This window comes from Coloeus monedula (assembly GCF_965178545.1).
Source record: "Coloeus monedula genome assembly, chromosome: 10".
In the NCBI taxonomy this organism is placed as follows: Eukaryota; Metazoa; Chordata; class Aves; order Passeriformes; family Corvidae; genus Coloeus; species Coloeus monedula.
This window is the reverse complement of record NC_138790.1, coordinates 22,900,822-22,922,251: the sequence shown is the minus strand read 5'-3', so window position 1 is coordinate 22,922,251 and position 21,430 is coordinate 22,900,822. Positions and strand designations below refer to the sequence as shown.

Below are 21,430 nucleotides of genomic sequence, written 5' to 3'. Positions count from 1 at the left end.
CGTGTCCCACATTTCATGGCCAAGTCCAAGACACCTCCCAGTGCCTCATCCTCTGGTTGCCCTCACGACCCCACAGATCCATCTTTGCTCCCCAGACTGCAGAGGAAATGTGCCTTTTTTGCCCCGACTCAGACAAAACCAAGACAAAAGGAAATAGATCCCTTCAGTTTTGTAGTCCTTTATTATTTTTTTTAAGTTGATCCTCCCATAGTAATGTACTGAAATGCGTAACAGTTACATTGTACAAAGCATTTAAAGAAAGTACCTCAACTTGCCGATTATTTCAAAATGAGATTATAAACAAAAAGAAAAATAAATCTGGTCCCTCACTAAAGGCAAAAAAAACCCCCAAAAATAACTGAATACCTTCCGTTATTTATTTATTTTTTTAAAACATAAATTTGGAACACTTCATCTTACAAATAGGATTAACATGAACATAACATCACACAAGCTCGCAGACAACCAGCATAAAATATTGGGTACAGTTTTTTTAATCAGAAGAATCATGCTTTCATGAAGAAATTATAACTGTTTATACAATCGAATCAATTTACTGTATTACAAAAAAAAAAAACTGAACAAAACTAAGTCGCATCTATTAGTTATTTAGTTCATTAAAAGGCAAAAAAATAAAATAAAAGAGGAATGTAAGAAAATTTCAAACACTGTTTTGCACTCCCATATACACAGATCAGTTCACCTCACTTTTTTGGAAGTACATGGGTGCCTTACATCGTAACGCAGTGGGGGACTGGAGCAGTGCTGTTTGTTACAGGAACAGTGCTATTGTAATCAACAAACAATCGTTTGCCAACAAATAAATACATAGTACACACAACACAAAGGAGAAATTAAGAGGGTAAGGGGAAAGGAAACAATACAACAAAATAGTGACATGATTGTCGAAAATTAAAAATCTCCTTACAATGATTCGAACTAGTGGTGTTGTCAATGAACGTGGTGCTTTCACGGATTTATCTGGATGATTTAGCTTCTTGGAGTAGTGAACATTCATAGTTTACAATATACACAAGCCTCTTATGTATTGTTTCTCAGAGTTCTTTCTTTTTCTGTCATTTTTTTCTCCTTGTTTTTCCTTTTTTTTAACAATGCAGTTGAGAAGGCAAAAGAATTACGGAGAGAACAAAATATTCCCTGTTACTTCATTCTACATTTACAATGGATAGTGTGCATTTGATAGAACTATTTTCTTTCTTTGAAGGGCTAAAATGCATAAAGCTTTAATGAAGAGATTTGTACATAAAAGCAACTGTTCCCAATCCTGTGTCAAACTATCTTATACAAAAAGAAAATCAATTCAGTTCCTACTTTAAAGGAGTGCCCATGTGTGTATCAATGCAGTCTTAACCCTTCTGCCCCTGCCCCTCAAAGCCGGGTGAACTGGAAGACACTTTTTCCCAGCCCCGTTTACATAATCCACTGAAACCTTTTTTTGTTTTTTTTTTTTTTAAGTCGCATTGATCCTCCAGAAGTCAGCAGCTGCCTTTGCTGTGCAAAACAAAATATTGAGAATAAATAGTTTCTTTCTTTTTTAAAATTATTCAGTTTAAGGTCACCGGACTTTAAATGAGTGACCCTGCAGATTTATAAGGCATTCTGCTCAGCAGTCTTTTAAATAGTCATATATGAAAGAGCCATGCTACTGGTTTGGACTTGGTCCCATCCTCGGTAAGACTCCGCACTGTCATACGTGACTGATGGACTGGATGGCGCTGGATTCCGCGGCGGCTCTCGCCATACTGTGCCACATGTTGGGAGAACTGTGGGATGCAGGATGAAGGGAGTCCTTGTCGGAGAGAGACAGCATCATGGCATAGGCCTGCACAGGGACAGAAGGAGGACAAAGAGGTCACACTCCCGTGGCGGGGTTCTGAGCTTGGACCCGTGCCACCCCTGTGTGGTCAGGGCAGCAGTCAGGCTACAGCCACTGGTCTCAACTTCATTAAAAAAAACCCCAACAAAATGCTTTAGGTGAAACCACTGTCAGCCCTTTCACTAACAGTTTTGACTCACTAGCAGCAATAATAATTTCTGCTTTCATCTGGTTTTACAAAGCTCAGAGAAACCTTTGATAGTAGACAAGGTCCCAAAGTCTCCTTTGCCTTCAGACTCTTGGCACAGGAGGCTCTTTTCAAGAGGCGGAGGAATCATATTATCCCTTGTCTCGTCCTGTATTTCACCAAATATAACAGTATCCTTTGCTGACCTTTCATACATGCATATTCTGCAGTTTTTAAAACAGGAATCTTTCAAAGGGGCTAAAAAAACCCATTTAAATTAATTATTGTTTAGAAAACTGCAAGAAATAGCATGAGGATACCATTTCAGTTATTCTTGTTTGTAAAACATGCTGAGGACCTAGAGGTGGTACCATCCAACAGGGTGGAAAAAAATGCCAAAAAGCTAAGCCAGCCAGAAGATCAAGTCACATCCCTGTGAGGCTGCAGATAAACTCCACAGCATCAGTGTCAGCAGAGTGGGACTAGTTCTTACCATGGCATTTCTGTGGCCACCAGGCAGAACAAAAATAGCAAAAAAAGTAAGAAAAAAGTATGGAAATCCTCCGTTCTCAGGGACCAGAGCACCCTATCATGTCTCTGGGGTGCAGTGGGATGTCAGGTCAGGCTGAGGTTTATGGACATGAAGAACAGCCCTGTCTGACAAAGCTGGAACAACCCTGCCTGCCACACACTAACAGCTTAATCCTGTGGGTATTTGGTGACAATAACATTTTAACCGAGTTAAGCTTTTACCTGGGATTTGGATTTCCTGTACAATGGTTGCTTGAGGTCCTCTGGCAGCTGGGAAGCATTGAAAGCTGCCAATTCAGCTTCACTGTATTGATTTTCTTCCATTTTCCTCATTTTGAGGCTATCTGTGAAGTGCCTTATGTGGTCCAAAGCCGAAAGTCCAGTCTTATTATACTCCTCTTCTTTATACCTACAAAAACACCAAGGAGGTTTTAATTAAATAACGCTCTCTGCATTCCCTCATCTTCTCAGATTTACACATCTGAGCAATTTCTCCCTTTTTCACTTTAATAAGCCACCTTGCCTTATGGAGTGGTCATCCCGAAATAAAAAGAATTCCCTTTTCTGTTCTAAAGAAAGGGCAGTTGAGTGGGGGAGGGAGTTTGTCTCTCTCATGGTGTCTCCACAGCCTTCCGCAAGGCCATTATGAGAGATGCAGGACGGTTCACGGAGCAGATAACGTCTCTCCCATGGAACTGTCTCACCCTGCTTCCTGTCTCACCCAGAACCTCACAATAGCTCCCCAAGCACAGTCAATTTTGCTATCAAGGGCTCCAGACTGCATGAAGAGGCTGAAAGCAGGGCTGGTGTTGACCCAAACACAGACGCACGTTGCTATTGTAAGTGGGAAGCAGCTGCTCCGGACCGGTTCCCACGGCACCGGTTTGGTGCTGGCACTCTTGTATGGTTTATTGTTTTTATTCCGCCTATCGGGCACACCAATACTCGGAAGGAACCAACCTGCCAGGGGAAGCTTTGCAGTTCATGTCCAAAGTACTCGTTTCCTCATAATCCTCCTCGGGAGTGCCCTCATGCATGTCACTTGTCACGGGCTCTTTCGCTGCTTTCCCTGCCATTTCGCTCTCTTCGTCTTCTTCATCCATCATTACTTCATCTTCTGCCTCCTCATCATCCAACAGATCCGAGTTCTGGCTGGCTACCATGGCTTTTTCATCCTTAAAGTGGCTGCCATTCATTCTGAAAGTACCAAAACAAACCCAAGCTATAAACACAAATCAGATATGAAAGCTCCTCATCGGCAGACTCTTGGAGACAGATCTGAAAAGCATCTGTCCCAGCAGAATAAAGTGATTTCTGTATTTCATATCTTGCTTAGCTTCACAGAAAATTAGCACTGGAGAAAATTGCACTCAGAAATCAGTGGGACGTTACAGCACCATCACCATGGGATTTTCCTGTTATCCTGCTAAAACTACTGTTCTAACAGAGGCATGTTCAGATAACCATTCCAGATTTTCTCATGCATTATTACATCTCAAGTTTCCAATCATACATGTAGTCTGGGCAAAACAACTCACTGCCTTTTAACAGAAGCTGTAGGGGCCAAGAAACTCTGAAAATCGGATCTGGCATTTTTAACAAAAACGACATCCAATATTGTGTTCAGAGTTTTAAAGTCAAAATTACACGCATAATTAATTTAGCACACTACCCTCCCTTTGGAAGCCATACTGCTTCACTGAATGTATGGATTTCCTACATGGGAACCTAAGAGACTTCAGCAGGAGACCTGAAGAGTGGTCTGCAATATCGCCTCCGTGCTGAACTGGGTTATTGACTGATTTGAAGGGTAAAAAGCAATGAAAAGAAAGGTCATATGGCAATTTAAGTGTATTTATTCTTATTAAATGAGTAATTACAGCAATACCCACATGGAAAACCATTTGGTCTACGCGCTGTTATTACGCTGCCCTTTGCTCTCAGACAATGACTTCTCTTAACTACTTCCTACAGGATTTTTATCAAGGACATAATACCCACGCTGAAGTAGGGGCTGTTTGGTAATGGTCTCAACCCTTTAGGATTCAGAGCATCTGGAGCTGCATTGTGTCCATCATATCAAATGCGAAGTAAAGAAATTTGGCACCGCGGCGCCAACGAATGCCCAACCACAGACACAGGGATGTGAATGAGCTGCACCCAGTGGAGCCCCCCCCCCAAAATTCATGTATCTGCCCCCACCACGTCACGTAGCACAGAGGCCTTGATTCATCTATTGTTCTCATTGTGCAAAAGGTCCTTAACTCTTCCAGGAATACAGTTATAAAAATGGAAACCTTATTGTCCGCACGCAGTTTGCTTTAGACTCCGTGTGCTTCAAACTGTGTGGGACAATATGGGATATACCCAATGGTGGAGCAAGATAAGGTGAGCCCTCAGCCTTGTTGGTATTTAACATTTGACTTTCTGCTGTAACAGATGGAGTTTCTGAGGAGCAAAGCTTGTTTCTGCCACAATAACAGCATCATTTTCCTAAACATATTAGAGTTTCATCTGTTTTCCAAGCAAATTCCAGCTGACTGCCATGAGTTTAGTATTGCATTGAAAAAAATGCTCAAGGGAACAGTCTGTCTTTAGAGCAGTATCAAAAAATCTGAGGTTGTGCAGAACAGGGAGGGCTGAAGCAGCCACCTCCCTCTAAGATCATCAGAAAAATATCTCTTTATCATCTTTTATTTAAATAGGCAGAAATAAGAAATTGTTGAGTGCAGTTTGTGCTGCTAACTTGCTTGTTATGCTCAATTGAGGCTGCTAGGAATGAAAGGGAGATGGACTACAACCAAAGTAACAAAAGCCATGTGATTAAGAAAACAGATTCTCTAATTATGCTTTCAAATGCAGCAATTTGCCAGGGATAAAATATCCGTCAAGAGCAGTCTGAAGTGCCAAATTTAGAAAGGAAACACTGCACAACCCAGCAACCTTTCCACTTTGCTGACTTCCTGTCAGAGGACATGTTGAGACCAGATGTGCAAGTTAAAAATCCCAAGCCCTCATTGCCAATCAAGATGGAATGAAATTTGAATATGCATGTAATCACTTAATCCAATACTTTTGTGGAAATTGTGTTGTGTCCACTCTTTTTATCCCTTCACAAAGGCATCTAGAAATTGAGGAGACAGCAAAGTTTGTCACCAGCAGTAAGAATTTTTTGATGTTGATAATGTAATGCCAATTCAAAAGGGAAAATAATGCATAATGCAACACCAATCCCAAAGAAATATGTGGGGCTCCATCCCACAGCCTTTTCTGCTTAGCTGTACTTTTATTAACTGAAAATATTTAGAAGTGGTCTCTCTTCTGTTAGTTCAGAAGAATTCAAACACCCATATACTTAATAAATCTTAGTAGAAAAAGCTCTCTCACATGCTGGAGCACTGTGGACTCCCAACGCCCACCCGCAGCCTCACGGGCTTTTGGCTACTCAGCATCTTTCTTGGGATTGAGTTACTTACGGGAAAGGACGTTCAGCTTGGTCTACTTTATTGATTACACATTTAAATTGCACTTAAATCCTACGGCTCCATACATTTAGCCACAGGATGTAGAATTCACCTGCTCTGCTGTGAATGTAAAGAGAAGGAATTTTTCAGCAAACTTAAATCAATGGTGGGAGCCTGAAACTGAGAGCTCCAGATACAAGAAGAAATGTGTTCACAGATGGAATCTCTTGTCCAGCATCTGCCACTTGGAACATCTTCATACACAGTGGCGAGGGAATCAACACATTTCTATTCCTAAGACACCAAGGTGGCCACTGAAGCAACCAGATTCTAAAATAACTCTGGCTCCAGACATAATCAAAAGTGAACAATCAGGTCTGCAGACCTGGAAAAGGAGCAGTGGGCACCTTTTGAAGGCAGATCAGACACAACTCACCTCTCCTCTGAGTTTCGGGGGGATTGATTGTTGTGGTTGCTGTTTCCAATAAAATTCCTAATTTCTGTGAAGTAAGAGTCTTCCTTGTCATCTAGGATTGCCCCTGTGCTTTCCAGTTCTGAGTGAGGTGAAGATGTTGCAGTACCTTAAAGCAAAACATACAACGTCTGTTGCTGCTCCTTTACATTTTCTATATTTAACCATTTAAATCAAAATGAAATTGAAACTCTGGTTAAAAAATGGGTGAGAGCCAGAAAGTTGGTCAGTGTGAACCATCAGCTTTTGGCCATAAAACCAGTAATCAGTAATTATTCACGGGCAAGGATGATTTCCAGCAAAAACAACTGGTTGCATGCTGGGTGCCCCTTTCCATGGTTTATCATCACTTTTGCCATGTCTCTATTTCAACATCTCCCTCTTGTTCCCTGTGATTCCAAGATTGTCCATTGATAACTGTCTTTCTTAGACCAATGGCTGAACTGAGCAAACAGAACTTAATTTTTAGCTATTAATTATGCAGATTTATTCAAAATATGGAGTAGTCATTGACATAATCACCCAGATTCATTAGCACTGAGAGACCAGTGTCAGACGCCTTTCTTTGAGCGCTGGGGAAGGGACAGCTCTGCATTCACTGCATGCCCCTGGTTATTTCCAGTGAGGCAAAATGCAGACTGAAAGGCCTGCAGAGAGGGTTTTCATTAAACCCTGCAGATACCCAAACCAGCCCAATGACATCCCCTCCTGCCACTGCCTGTGCTGCTGCTGTGTGGTGACCAATTTGCTTTAGGGTTTGAGAGGCACCATTAGCTCCATAATAGCCAGAGCTTTTCAGCTCCTGACAGTGGGAATATTTCAGAAGGTGCCAGGAAAATCTTTTAGAGTGCCCCCTGAGACTCTAAATCTAGGACTCCTATTGAGAGCCAAGTGATTGCAGAGATGGGATTAAACCAATTTTCCCAGTCTGTTCTCAAAACGCTATGGGTTGGCTTAATGAAAACCAAAAGAAAAGACATCTTCCAGTGGTCTTAAGTTATACAAGGGGAGGGTTTATGCTGGGATTTTCAAAGCACTTTCAATGTCAGCAGAGCTTAGGCACTTACATATTTTGCAACCCCCCACCCGTCGGAGCAGCGTGTGCCTGTGGACACTCGGCAGCGCTGACAGGGAATGGGCAGTCCCTGCACATGGGACATGGGGCAGGCTGGGGAGGGAAAAGACAGGAGGGACAAGACATAACATACCAGACATGTTCCCGTTCTCGTGCTTTTTTAGATGTCTGTCAAGATTGGTTTGTTGACCAAAACACCTGTCACACAAGTGACACTTGAATGGCTTCTCTTTATTGTGGATGTTACGCACATGTCTCTGCAGGTTAGAGGATATGCTAAAGGATCTGTCACAGTATTTGCATCTAAAAAAAAAACAAAACAAGTGGGTAGGAAAGAGTTTGTTAATAGCTGGATACATAAGATTTATCCTACGATACATGAAGAGCCTTTTGGGCTCAGTCTCAGCACCCAACCACAGTTCTTTGTTCCCTACTGAGGCACAATCCTCTCTGAAATAGACAAATTTTGGCTGACTAACTGGAGACCTGTGCTCTTGGAATGGAGACATAACTTCTGTGTTGGGGTTTTCAGCTTTAATTCACATTAGACTTTATATTTTAAATACTGCCTCTAGGAATAAGCATAATATTTCTGAGCTAATGGCATCAAATTAGCTATGGTAATTGAATCCCATGTTTTTAAAATTGTTGCATGCAAAGTTGGGAAGTTTGAAAACAGTAGAGCAATAACTCTATTGTTTCATGTGCTGCCAATACAATACAATTAAACACTTTTGGAAAAAACATGAAACAGATCTCTTCTAATGCTCAAATAAGGTAAAAAGGGCTATTTCTTTTCCTATTCTAAATTATACTGTGTGATTAAATCTTTTCTCGAGGAATTAGCTTGCTTGATTGCTAATCCCAGAGGAAATTTGGTTATCTTGCAAAAACCAGCAATAAACAATCCCAACCTTTAATACTGTGCCAATGTGAGTAGTTTAGTCTATCACTCTGGTACCAGAGGCATCAATTTTCATACTGTGTAGCGATTTGGAGTCCCTAAAGCCTTTACTGTATTGCTCTTTAAGCCATTACTAAGTCATACTATAACTATTCCAAATTCTCTGGCTGGCAACTAGCCAAGAGTCTTCACCACTTCAGTTTTTCAATCTTTTACTTCTCCTGTGCCTCTCTTACGCTTGTCAATGATGTCAAATTTTTTTTAGTGCTGAAATCGCCCATTATGCTACTAATTGCTTGTGGCTTTTATGCAGTGGACGGGTATAATATACATCAAGACCTTCCTACAATAAAATTAGATGTGAATCTCATTTCCCAAAGAGACTAGATGCAAAAAACATATTGTTTCCTCACAAACAATGAGCTTACTCTGCTCTTTACAGCTCATAAAATGCAGAAATCTGTGCATTTGTTTTACTGGAAAATGAACTGGCCTCTTTCCAGTTTAAATTAGCCTTTCATTTTCAATAAGGTGAAGCTTTATACACATTTCTGCATGTGACTGTCCTGGATTCAGTAACACACACACATTCTTATCAACAGGAGAGTACACCCACATGGGTTTTGGTTAAGCAGATCTCAGAAAGAATCCAGATTAGGCAGGGAACAAATAAATACAGTAACGCCTTTGCAACCGGGATCTTTCAGTGATCAGATGACTGACAAATCACCCAATTTTAGGCTGCAAATAACACTGCAGAACTCCAAGAAAAAAACATTCTTGCAAGGGAAAATACATCCAAGAGCCCTACTGAACACTCAATCACACTGGTTCAGCAGTGCCAGCCCTGCTGCCAGCAAAGGCAAACCTGGGGATTGTGCTGGGAAGCTGCCCCAGCCAAAAGAATTTCATTAAGACCTAAACCTTCCCCCTTTCTGCATCTTCAACACTGAGGATCAGCACCTAATGCACAAAACTCTGAGACCAAAATGCAACGGTGGGTCCAAAGCTAAGGAGGAAGGGCTGGAGCTGGTCCAGCAAGGATGTTGAACTCCCCAGCTTTATTCACAGAATCACAGAAAACATCTGTACTGGAAGGGACCTCAAAGCTTGACCACAGCACAGACAGGGGTGAGGGGTGTGGTACCTATAGGGCTGCTCTCCAGTGTGCGTCCTCAGGTGACGGGTCAGGTTTGCAGATCTTGGGAAAATCTTGCCACAGTATCTGAGATAAGAAAATGTTTGATGAGACAACACAACCTTCAGTGGCTTCGTACAGCCCAATTGGAATCATCACTATATGGTCCTACTGGCATTGCTTTGGTGCAACAACATCTCAAGAAAAGCATTCAGCAAATATAAGGGATCAACACACACAAGAGTGGGACTGGAACTGCTGGCACCAACCAGCTTTGCTTGTGCAGAAGTAAGGGGTATATGAAAAACCAGTTTTAAAGATCACCCCAAGGTTCTAAGCCCACTGGGTGATTATCAGCATCATTCAGATTTGGCATCAAGAGAATCTGTTATTAAAGCCTTGGATTTCTGCCTCTGTGTAAGCAAATTTCAAACCTTTCAACCAATTCTACGTGTCAGCAAACGTGACACCGTTCTGTGCATTGAATAGGATCAGAGCAGACAAGACTCAAAGACCTAATCCATCAAGGTATGTTTCTATAACAACATATCTTGAAAGAAGGTGACATGTTTTCAAAAAGATCAGATAAACCGATATGCCAGTGTCAAATGCCTGCACGTTCTGGAGATGATATAGAGACCTAAACAGTGCAATTTAAAAACCATTCTCCAAACTCAATAGTATGTCACAGGAAAAATAATGGCCAAGAACAAAAAAAAAAAATTATCGTGAGTTCTCCCCCTTTGTTCAAGCAACACATTAATATTCAGTTTATAATTGGCCCATGCTGTTAAGGACACTGAGCCCATTTTTGCATGAGGGCAGAGCACACACACAGTGCTCTCTTAAGTGAACGAGGGTGGTGGCTGCTCCACATGATGACTTTGAAGATTGCATCCCTTCACTTTTAACATCCCATTTATTTTTTCACAACGTGATGTATAAGCCTTCAAAATACCCACACAGCTAATTCCACTCTCCTTGACAAAGCTCCCATTCATTTTGGGTGCATATTCAATGACTATCTTCATTGTGGTTTTTTTTTTTTAAGTCTGTACACACAAGTCCTAATAAGTCATGTATTTTATCACTGATCCCTTTGGATATTAAAACCAGAAGCCTGAGAGAAAACACGTCTGTAGTTTACGATCAAAAAAATCAATAATGAAAGCACACTTTTACATATGAAAGTGATGAGAAAATTTGGAAAAAAAGGAATTGTTTATGTAACAGTTTGCACCTCATTTATCAAGCTGCTATGATACAGGGAGAGCTCTTTGCTTCGTAACACCGATAATCTAATAAATAGGAACCCCAAAGGGAAACGCTTTCCACGTTGGGCACGGAGAGGCCTGAAAGGCTCGCTGTGGGATGTCTGAGCAGGGGGGGCTTGGGGAGGGCAGCGTGGGGTGGCCCTGGGGCTACCTGCAGGTGTAGCGCTCCTTGCCCTTGCGCAGCAGGGTCTCGGGGAGGGCGCTGGGCGGCGCGCGGAAGTTGAACATGGACGGCACCGACTGGATCAGCTCGCTGGCCTCCGGCTTCAGGGCGCTGAAGCTCTCCAGCTTTTCGGCCATGTTCTCTATAGCTGACACCTGCAGCAGGAGAGAGCACAGAGCCCACCAAGGTAAATACCCCCTCGGATTTCTGCCCCCACCGGGAACCCAAAATACAAGAACATCCACTGATAAGTGAAAGGAAAAAAGGGGAAAAGGCCAATGTAGAGCTGCAGTCTCAAAAATTATGGGGCATGAGGGTAATAATCAGCCAGTGTTCATTTCTTCTTACTTTTAAGCCCCAGCTTCTACAAAATTCCAGGTTTTGTAGTCATGCTCTGTGGTTGTGTTCCTACAAGTCTATGCATCCCATCTACAGAAATCATTGAACATTTTTTACCAAATGAACAGAAATAATAACTGAATGTCTAGTTTTTTGGTTTGGATTTTTTTGTTTGTTTTTTTTTTTTTTTAAGGACTTGCAGAGGACACATCACAGTGGAAAGATTATGAACGCTAGCTCAACCAAGGGCTGCAACAATCCAGTTCCAAAGAGGCTGCATCAATGTCCCAGCCACATCCAACCATCAAGCCCAGTGTTCTAGCCCATCATAGCCAAAGACCATTAGATAAACACAGAAGAAATTAAGCTTTGGTGGGTTTGGTGCTCTGTATTCACATTGCCTGTTAGATGTCTATCCTATTTTTTCACCTCTTAATATTCCTGCTCTACCTTTAGTTGCTTGTAAATCCTTTGTGCTTTGGGATGTTTCCACTCTTGATTAGCTGTCTGCAATTTGCAGGGAGTGGGGATTAAATAATTTCTGGAGAACAGTTTCCTTTAAGGTGTCTGGAACAGACCAAGGAAAGCCCCTCCAAAACCTCAAACATTGCCACTTGAAGAGTTCAAGAATGCTGCTGAGCCTACTGACAGGTGAGAATAACCATCCACCTCTCCATAACGCCACAAACAAATGAAAGAAAGGAAAGCCAAGCTCTCACCTACCGAGCACAAAACCCACAGCATGAGCCCTGTGCAAGATCTTGCTTGTGATGAAGAAGCAAATTATATGAAAGACAAGATGCTGAACCCTTCTCAGCTGGAACACCTCCACAGACTGTTCTTCAAAATCCATAAGAGGTTGCTCTGATTGTTGCAAAACTGAAATTTTATTTGGAAGAACTGGGCATTTTTGCAGGTTTATTTATTTTCATTGGCAGAACGACATGGTTGTCTCCTGGAATGACTATTTCCATGCTGGTTAGCTCTGCCTTTGGGCTGCCTTGTTTTTTTCCCTTTAGCCTGTAGCCTGCCCTCTCATTTCATGCTCAGATTCCTAATGCTGAGTACAAATTGCAACGTACAGGGTACCACTGCCAATTTGCCAAATGTCTTTCATCAAACACGGTGGAAAAAAATAAAAAATCTCAGAGGGAAGTCAAGATACATTTACTTGTCAGGCAACAAATGTGAAAGCATTGCAAGGCAGTAAGGGCTGTAAGCTCTGGGGTTTGATTCATAATCACTCAGCTGCTAAAACATTCTCCACAGATGCAAGTGGACAGCACATTTGTCAATATGAAGGATTTTGACGTGTACTGATCACAGGCATGAGATATGTAATGATGATGCTGCTGGGAGAGGAGGTAATTCTATCTCAGCACCAAGATGTCATTATCAACCCATACACCTCAACATTACCATATATTTCTTTTTATACGACTTCATCTTCTCCTTTAGTTGGAATTGATTCTTAAAGCTTTCAAAGTAGTCGTCCCACTGCCTTTAATTTCTTCTAATTGTTCCCCACAAAAATTCACTCATCTATTTTACAACTGCTGAAAATAAATGGTTTGAATGAAAAATGCCCTTTGGCCTTCGGGCTGATTAGCAGTGACATGACAGTGCATGGGTTATGGTATCACATATTTATGGTGAAGAATAATAAGGGTACTGAGAAGTATAATAAATGTTTTATTTATGTATATTTAATATTCAAGTCCATTTCATTATCTAGTGGGTTTAAATCATTTTTGGATCACAATTTCTCATGCACATGGTCCCTGCCAGTAATATATTAAAGCAACTATTTTCCCCTTTACATTTAAAATGGCTTAGTCATGCTGATTTTTTTTTTCCAGTTCTTATTTCCAGGATTTTGCAGAGTAGAAGCTGAGACAGACTCTTGTTTAATGCACAGCGAAGCAGATCAGCCCTACCTCCAACTCTGCCTCCAGGATTACATCAGTCCCAAAATAGGTATGAAATCAGCACCTAGTCTTAAATCCCTCATCCAGAGGAAGCACGAGCACTTCCAATTATTTTAAAGTATTACTCTCTTTCTAAAAATATGTTTCTCACCATAGGAATGACTATTGTGCTTGCTGCTTTGCCAGTTTTGCTTTTTTTTTTTAAAGCCTGACTTATGTGGTGACCTGGTATGATTGATGTTTTTCAAGAACTGCACCAGCACCAGTGGGAAGTGTTTGGCCTCACAGCTTTGCTGATCCGAGGCACTGTCACTCCACTGCTATCAGGATAATTATAGCTGGCACTATCTGCTGGAGGTAGGGCTCCCAAGAACCAAAACTGGGGCATTTTCTTAAGAAGTCCTGGAGTGTGTTGGTGCTCAGAGCCTTCAGGATGCAAATCCCTATTGTGAGATGGGTTCCTGGGCTGTGGGGGCATTTTACAGCCCATGAAGTCCTGCAGCCCAGATCACAACATGCTGTCCATCACCTCCAGTGCAGGCAGACAGCCCCTGCTCACCAGTCTGCTTGCAAAATACCAGCTGAGCAGTAAGAAATCTGGGGGTTTTGCATTGAGGACTAACTCAGACACCAAAATCAAGCAGGAACTGTAAACTGGAAACTTGCGTTTTTGGAAGCTGGTACCAGTGCCAAGCAGTGGCTCCAGGGGACACACAGGAGGGTGGGCAAGGGACAGATCTCCCCACTGTCACACACCAGCACAGGGAGGTGGAAAAGCATTAACTGGAGGCTGCACCTCAGTTACAACATTGAACGCCCATCGGCTGCTGCTCCCATTCACTTGGCTGAACCTTTTCAGACTCATTTATATTTTTGTCAAGGAGAGTTCACCAATTTAATTAGGTGCCTATGAAAAGATACTCACTTTTGTTCCTTTTAAGCCTCTTGCCTGATATTTTTTGTGGTTTGTTTTTTTTTTTTGCATTGTTATCACTAATGAATAACCATTCCTCATTCACGTTCTGCTCACCATTCATGAGCTCACAGAGCTGGGGCACAGCTCCCTTGGGCAATTTTTTCCCGGCTGAAAAAATCAAAATCTACTTAGTCACTTTTTGAATGGAAGCTGTTCCCTACCTCTGATCATCATTGTTGCACTTTTCTGTGTCTTTTCTAATTCTACTATGGCCTTTTCGAGAGGAACTTCAGCTACATTCAAGACCTGAAGGCAGTATAACATAATGATGTTTTCAATTCCTTTCTGCTAAGCACTGAGGTGATATTTTCATAAGACTACCAACTTCAAGATCTTTTTCCTAAATGACAGGAGTTAAAAGTCACAATTTCCCCTCGGTATTATTGGGTATTTACTGACATTGACTTTCATTGCCGTTTCATTCCTGGTGACTCAGCTTTCTCTGAATCTCCTGCAAAATCTTCATCATCAGCTCTGGATTTGGCTACTCACAGTAAACAGTCACAAACTCCACTCTCTGCCTGATCCCCCTTCTTCCTATGGCCTTTACAGACATATGCCACAGTTCAGGGCCCAGTGACACCAACTGGTAATAGTCAGTGATTGTAAATAACACTATTCTGTTCTTACCCTTTCCCCCCTTCTTTTTTTTTTATGACTAAATATTAACCCAGGAGATGACTTTCCTTCTTCCACAATGAAACTCCCCCTTCCAGCTGAAACACAACTGAAGTAGCTCTTCTTCCTTCCAAGCACTGTTACTGCTGATGGCAAGGCCAGACCTGCCTCTACAGGAGCTCTGTTGGCTGTGGAGGTGCTACTGGTCCTCAGTTCACCAAACTCCTGGAGAGAGGTGTTGGTGAGAGTGTCTGTCCTGGGGGGATGGGTGGGTGCTCATGGTCACCTCATCTTTCCAGTGACAGTCCCTGGGACCACCAGGGAGGCAGGTGTGTGGCTAAAGCCACCAGCTGTGCTTTCAGGGGGTTCTGCACCCCAACCCAACACCCAAGGGCTGTGGTGATCCCTGAAAGGGGCACGGGGGGAAAAGCACTGCTTGCCCCGAGGATGGGATTAGTGTAATTGCCATGCCCATGGAGAAAGCTCTCCGAGGAGGCAGGAGAGGGAGAAGATCCTATTACATATTTTACATGCAGCTATTGCCTTATGGACAAGTCACGGGCGCTCCTAATCTGCGATCAGTGAATGACAGTGTTTTATATAGAACAGTAACTTTTGATTTACATATATAAGAGTTGTTGATTCTATCTGTGTCCAGATGTCTGGAAAAGGAAGCAGCTTTCCCCCACCTCCCTGAGAGGCTATTAACCTCCGACTGACGCAAACTAATGTGCAGTCACAATTCCCCAGCTCCGACTCAAAAATGCAGACATTACCATAATCGGCTAAAACAAGTATTTATAAACATTTCAGAGGGCAAGATACCATCAGCAGGGGCCCTGAACATTTGTCTTAAAATTTATTAACCAACCCAAGAAAAAGTGGCATAAATAAAGCAAACGTTTGCTGTTGCTGCTTTTTAAGAATAACCTGATGATATGAAATAATCTCGCAGAAAATGTCACGAATTACATGACCTCATGTTTTACAAACGTGACTCCTTCATTGCTGCTATCACAAAAACAACTGACTTTATGGCCAGACCTCATGGGAAAAAAAACTGTTCAAGTGTTTGCTTTCTATTTTTACTACTGTTATTTGGGGAACTCTTCAAAATCCAACTACTAAAGCTCATGATTTCTCCCTCTCCCATCTGAAGCTGTAATGCTGCCTCTAAAAACTGCAATTTGTGAATCATGTTGTCTTGAAACTGTGTGTATTTGGACATCTAGCCCTGGAACTTGGCTGAGTTATATTCACGTTCAAGAGACCCATCACACGTGGCTGAACTTTATGAAGCAGTAGCGAGAAACTCCTGCTGATCTGCAGTTTGGTTCCAGAATAACTTGATTTGTATGAATGTAGTTGGTGGGGATTAAGCTCAGTTAGCAGAACGGATCATGTCCTAAAAATAAGCCCAGTAAAATAAAAGCTTTGTTAATGCACTCACCAAATTCCTTTTCATGTATTTGTAAAATTGTTTTAATTATTTACAATGGTTCTTCATAAAGCAAATAATGCCTGCCTATAATTACAGAACCTCTTTAAGCAACCTTCTCCTAATGGGACCAAAATGGGATAAATACATCAAATTACTCCTGATCCATTCAAGAGAAGGTGTTGCCCATTGATTTGTACCATAAGGCACCTTCCAAACAAGAAAAAACAATCTCAAATAATATTGAAATATATGGCACGTGCAACTGGGAATTGAGATGGAAAGGCTTGTGTGACATAACCAAATCTCTCAAGGTGGAGATTCATCCATGAATCAGCATCCTGCTCAGTCCCTTCACGTTTTAAACATCTATTTCTGCTGGAGCTGCTCATAGCATGAGCATGGCCAGGAGACATACACTCTACAAAGGAGCAGGATCATGGAAATTTGAGGACCAAGCCAAAGTCAAGGAAATCAGAAGAAACAGACTGCACTGGGTTTTTCAACTTCCCAAACTTGCTGAAGCAGAGCCACTTTTCTGAGAGCAGAGGATTAAGGGTGCCTGGGCCAAATCACAAATCCTACTACGGCCCCTTCATGTCCTACACAGAATTGCCCAAAGAAAATATTCAGGAACCACCTCCTGTGCTCTTCAAGTCTGGCATCCAACCCCACCTCCTGCTTGCTGAGCTCCTGCAGCACCTCTGGGTGCTCGCAGCAGTCCTTCAATGCCTGCTCAGCTCCTTCCAGCTCAGGCTCCCAGAGCATCTTTGCAGCTGCTTAAGCCAGCACTTCCCAGGAAGAAAGTGGGATTAAAATCTACATGTGTACACAGAGCGAAGATCCATCACTGCTCTAGAAGTGTGCCAAAGAGGGCACAGAGCAGAGGGCAGGGCTCAGAGCCCATCTGCAGGGGCAGCACCTCCGGGGGCTCCCGCAGCAGCCCCGTGCAGGGACGCATGTGCGGAGGAGCACGAGAAGATCTCAGAGCTCGGCTTGCAGAATTCTGGCTTTGCCTGGTGAAATGAGTCCAGCTCGCAGTGAGAGAGATGAGCAGGAGTGAGTCAGGATCCCAGCCACTGCCTCCTGGCTCCAGCTCTCCCCTCCAAAGCCCAAAGGTTGGGAAACTTTGGGGCAAGTATTTACGGTTTCGGCGCTGCAGCTGAGGAGCCAGCAGTGCGAGAGCAGAACACGGCGTTACTGGAGTTGCATCTGCAAAAGCAGTTGCTGTGGTTCTTTTTTTTTTTCTTCTCATGAACAATTTAGATGTATTAAAAGCAAGGTTTTATAAAAATAGAAGAGAAAGCCCAAATTTATCCCACAGTACATTAAAAGCACAATTCCTGTTCGTGTAAGGAGGATGATGTAAGTATACACAGAGGACAAATTTGACCTAAACACAGCAAATAAATGGGTGTTTTATTTCTGCTTTAAGCACTGCAATGAGCAATTAGGCTCAAAATTTCAGAGCTATTAAAGTGACTATTAAAGTGAGTAACTCCCACCGAAGTCAAGTGAGAGAGAAACATTAAATCCTCTGAGGCTCTGTATTTTAATGCAGATTAAATATTTATTAACTATTGCAATCTAACAAGATTTCAGCCAGAAAATTTCACTGCAATCTCTGAAGGAAACAGTTTGGAACAACTTCAGTCACATATAAACAAAGATTGCATTCTGCAACCCTCACTCAGGTAAAGCTCCCATTGCCTTCACCAAACAAAACCACCAGGATCAGGTACGTAAAAATAAAGCCAATTTGACATAAGAGCATATTTATCTGCTACAGCTACAAGACCCTGTAGGAAAGAGTGGCATGCTCCGTAATTGAGTGGTAAGTTATCTTTCATATTATATTTTTCTTATGCAATTTATTTCACAGTGATTAAATCAAAAATATAAGCAGCGAACTTACCCAAATTCTTTGATCAGGCAATTGGAACTGGGAGCAAAATTGAAACAAAAACAACACATTATTCCTGCATTGGAATCCTTATTGCAATCAATCTACTTAATAAGATTTTATTTAAAGATATTAATTAAAATGTTATTCTGAATGATTTGTTGGAGAGGCGTGTTCTCTTCCTAAAAAATACAATCGTTGTAATGGCAAATTATTGTGAAATGCCATCAACTTATCTAACTTTCATAGCTTTTGGGCCACTGGCACTGGGAGGAATTTTTCCCAGCCAGGTATAGGATAAGGACTTCAAGGTTTATGTCTTTAAGTCTTATTTCAGAAACCTTTTTAAAGATCCATGTGCTTGCTGTCATATTATCCAGTTAAAAAATAATAAATTCTTGCTCCACGAGACAGCAATTTTCAGGAATAAATTCAACAACAGAAACACAAGCTTTTAGGACATGAACAATAATTTTGTAGATAATTTAAATCCTGCAAGTGGAAAATGAAAACTTGTGGAGCACTCCCCACCTGTACTTTTACAGGGGTGAACAGGACTATAAAGGAAAACCAGCTTTTCTGGAAGCTGTTCCCCAGTCCTCTATAAATACCGAGCCAAATTCTGCCTTTGCAAACAGGAGGCTCCTTTCTGTTCTATTAAAATTTGCAAGAAAGCATTTTGACATTTACTTTTTTGACAGGACGTGTGCTGGTGCTTTGGTTTTCTTTTACAATGTTCCTTAGTGCCTGTTACACTCCTGACCTCTGTATCGATCCAGCTCACACCAAGTTAAAGACGTATCCCTCTCACTCAGGTAAGTGATAAAACCAAAGCCAGGCTTTGCCGTGGATTTTTTATCCTGTTGCACAGTGAGAAATGTGGAGGAGGGGGTTCTGCACAGCCAGCCTCCCTCCTTCCCCTGGGGGGCTTCTCTGCCCCACCTGGGCTGGCCCTGCCATGGGGAGGTGGCATCTGACACCTCCTCCTCACACTGATGGACTTGGTGACAGCACTGGGACCTTCCTTGGGCACAAGAGATTCAACCAACTCTCTAGGACAAAACACGAAGGTGGAATCCTGACATCATTCCCATTAACAGGGAAATGCCCAATGTCTCCATTTCACCCCCATATCCTTGCCTGATTCCCAGTCCCCCAGGTAACTCAGTCACACAACGCTACATAGAAAAATATCCAACTCCTTTCCTGCCCACCACAGCCAAACTCCAAACAGTGAATTTTACCCCAGCAGCCCCTTTCCTACCCACTGACCACCCTACCTACCACTGGCATCAGTCCAACCTGCAGCAACACCTTCAGAACCCCCAAATCCACCTGCACTTAATCACTCTGAGTTACAGCTTCTGAACATCTAGAGTGCACTAAGCAAAACAATACTGCTTTTTCCATCAATGCAGTATCTAAAATGTCCTCATTTAAATAATTTACTGATAATTTACAGCTCCTTAGCTGCTCTAACAGAATCACTAACTAGATGGAGAGGAACCAGCCTGTTTTACAGCAGGGACAAAAAGCACATTGAGCTCATCTTTGGGGAATTTTCACTTGTTATTTTGCCGCTTGAGCAAATTTACCTTATTTACCTTATTTAAGGTAACTTAGCAGGAGGTGTTAAACTGCTATTAAATCTTGCACATAAATTCTCAGTGATTTTAATACATCTTAAATTCTTATTTAATGCTTATAAATACTTACAGAATGCCATAAATACTTACAGCATGTAAATACTACAAAATACTTTCATACTTAGATCCAACACTTTGTTCAGAAATTGGAATGGGGTGTTTTTGTGCATCTGCAACCATGTATACCATCAGCTTCTCTTCCCAGTTCTCCAGAAGTCCCATATTTCAGAATATAATCCATGCAAGTTAGGACATAACAATTTAGGATTTCATTGGGAAAAAAAAAAAAAGGCAAGTGCTGGAAGATTATTGGGGTGTTTTGCCCAGGAATTCAGAGGAACCTGAACAGAGACAGCAGCTCATGGTTGTGTGCTTAAAATACAGGATGTGTAGAGGGTGTCACTACTAAGATGAAACAGCCCACAGTCAGCAAGGGGTTCAAATCTGTAAATACCACAGAGCATTTTATTTCAGGTGTAAGATTTAACCAAAATTTTTAGCAGAATCTCCTGGAGCAAGGAAGAGGAAGCCAAAATGAGGGTGCGGTGCTGGTGGAGAAAAGCAACGCACAGTTTGCACACAGATCCTCTTCCCATACTACAAACACATCACAGTTTTTACACTGTTTTAAGGACACCGTCCTAAATGTTTTTCATCCAGGATTGTGACCTATGAACAAGCGAGCAGCCCAGAGTTTATAAACTGTCTGCAGGAATGGAGGAGTAGGGATCCTACACCCACTGCAGCCCACAGCAGCTACCAAATACCATGGAGCATTTGCACTATGAGGCTTGGAAACATCAGGTGGACACTTTCATCTCTTTTATGGGAGTCCTTAAACAAAATAAAATCCCTTTTAAACTTGGACACTCAGCTTTGCTGACCTTATTTGAATCTGCATTGACTCCTCGTAGACAATACTGACTCTCCTCACTCAGAGCACAGGAGAGTGCTGAAGACACGAGTGGCTGCAAATGTTGGTGGCTACATTATAGTTTTGGAGGAAAATGGTTCTAAAAGACACATTCAGTTTGAATCTGGCTTCCTCTATAATCAAAACATGTTGTTTCATCTGCAAAACATCAAGAAGCTCAGAACAATGCTTACGCTTTTCCACCACAATGGTCCAGCAAAAACTGTGTGTTTTAGGAAATCCAAAAATGACTAAGACTGCATTCATTTCTCTGCACCTGCTTTGAAGCATCAACAGGCTTGTTTACAACATCAAAATTCCCAAAATACTTACTTGTGGATGAAACAAGAATCCTGGGGAAGGTCTCAAGTATTTCTCTTTTAAAGCTTCCAGTGGGTCAGTTAGCTTTCTTTTTTCTACTCTGTAAATGTTAAAATTAGATTTGCTTGTGATGAATCAGTCTCAGATATTAATAATCATACAGCTACTCAGGTTTAAACCAGGCAATTACACATCAAACAATTTGTTTCTAGGAGATAACAGTAAAAGATAAGGGAGGACACTCAAGTCTCAATTCCCACACACAGCTCATTACTGCCAGGGTGGGGCTGGGAATCACCATTA

At 41.9% G+C, this 21,430-nt stretch overlaps 1 protein-coding gene across 3 annotated transcripts in view; it reads right to left on the bottom strand.

Annotated features, from left to right (window-relative positions):
- Window positions 1-279: 279 nt before the first annotated feature.
- Window positions 280-21,430, bottom strand: part of MECOM (MDS1 and EVI1 complex locus) — a 327,541-nt gene continuing 306,390 nt past the window's right edge. For all 3 annotated transcript variants that reach the window (XM_082287795.1, XM_082287796.1, XM_082287797.1), the window contains 8 exons: window positions 21,140-21,227; window positions 11,034-11,200; window positions 9,618-9,695; window positions 7,700-7,869; window positions 6,456-6,600; window positions 3,516-3,752; window positions 2,778-2,964; window positions 280-1,843 (listed from right to left, as the gene is read on the bottom strand). In XM_082287795.1, coding sequence (XP_082143921.1) covers window positions 1,709-1,843; window positions 2,778-2,964; window positions 3,516-3,752; window positions 6,456-6,600; window positions 7,700-7,869; window positions 9,618-9,695; window positions 11,034-11,200; window positions 21,140-21,227 — 1,207 coding nt within the window. In that variant the 3' untranslated portion in view covers window positions 280-1,708. The remainder of the gene's footprint in view (window positions 1,844-2,777; window positions 2,965-3,515; window positions 3,753-6,455; window positions 6,601-7,699; window positions 7,870-9,617; window positions 9,696-11,033; window positions 11,201-21,139; window positions 21,228-21,430) is intronic.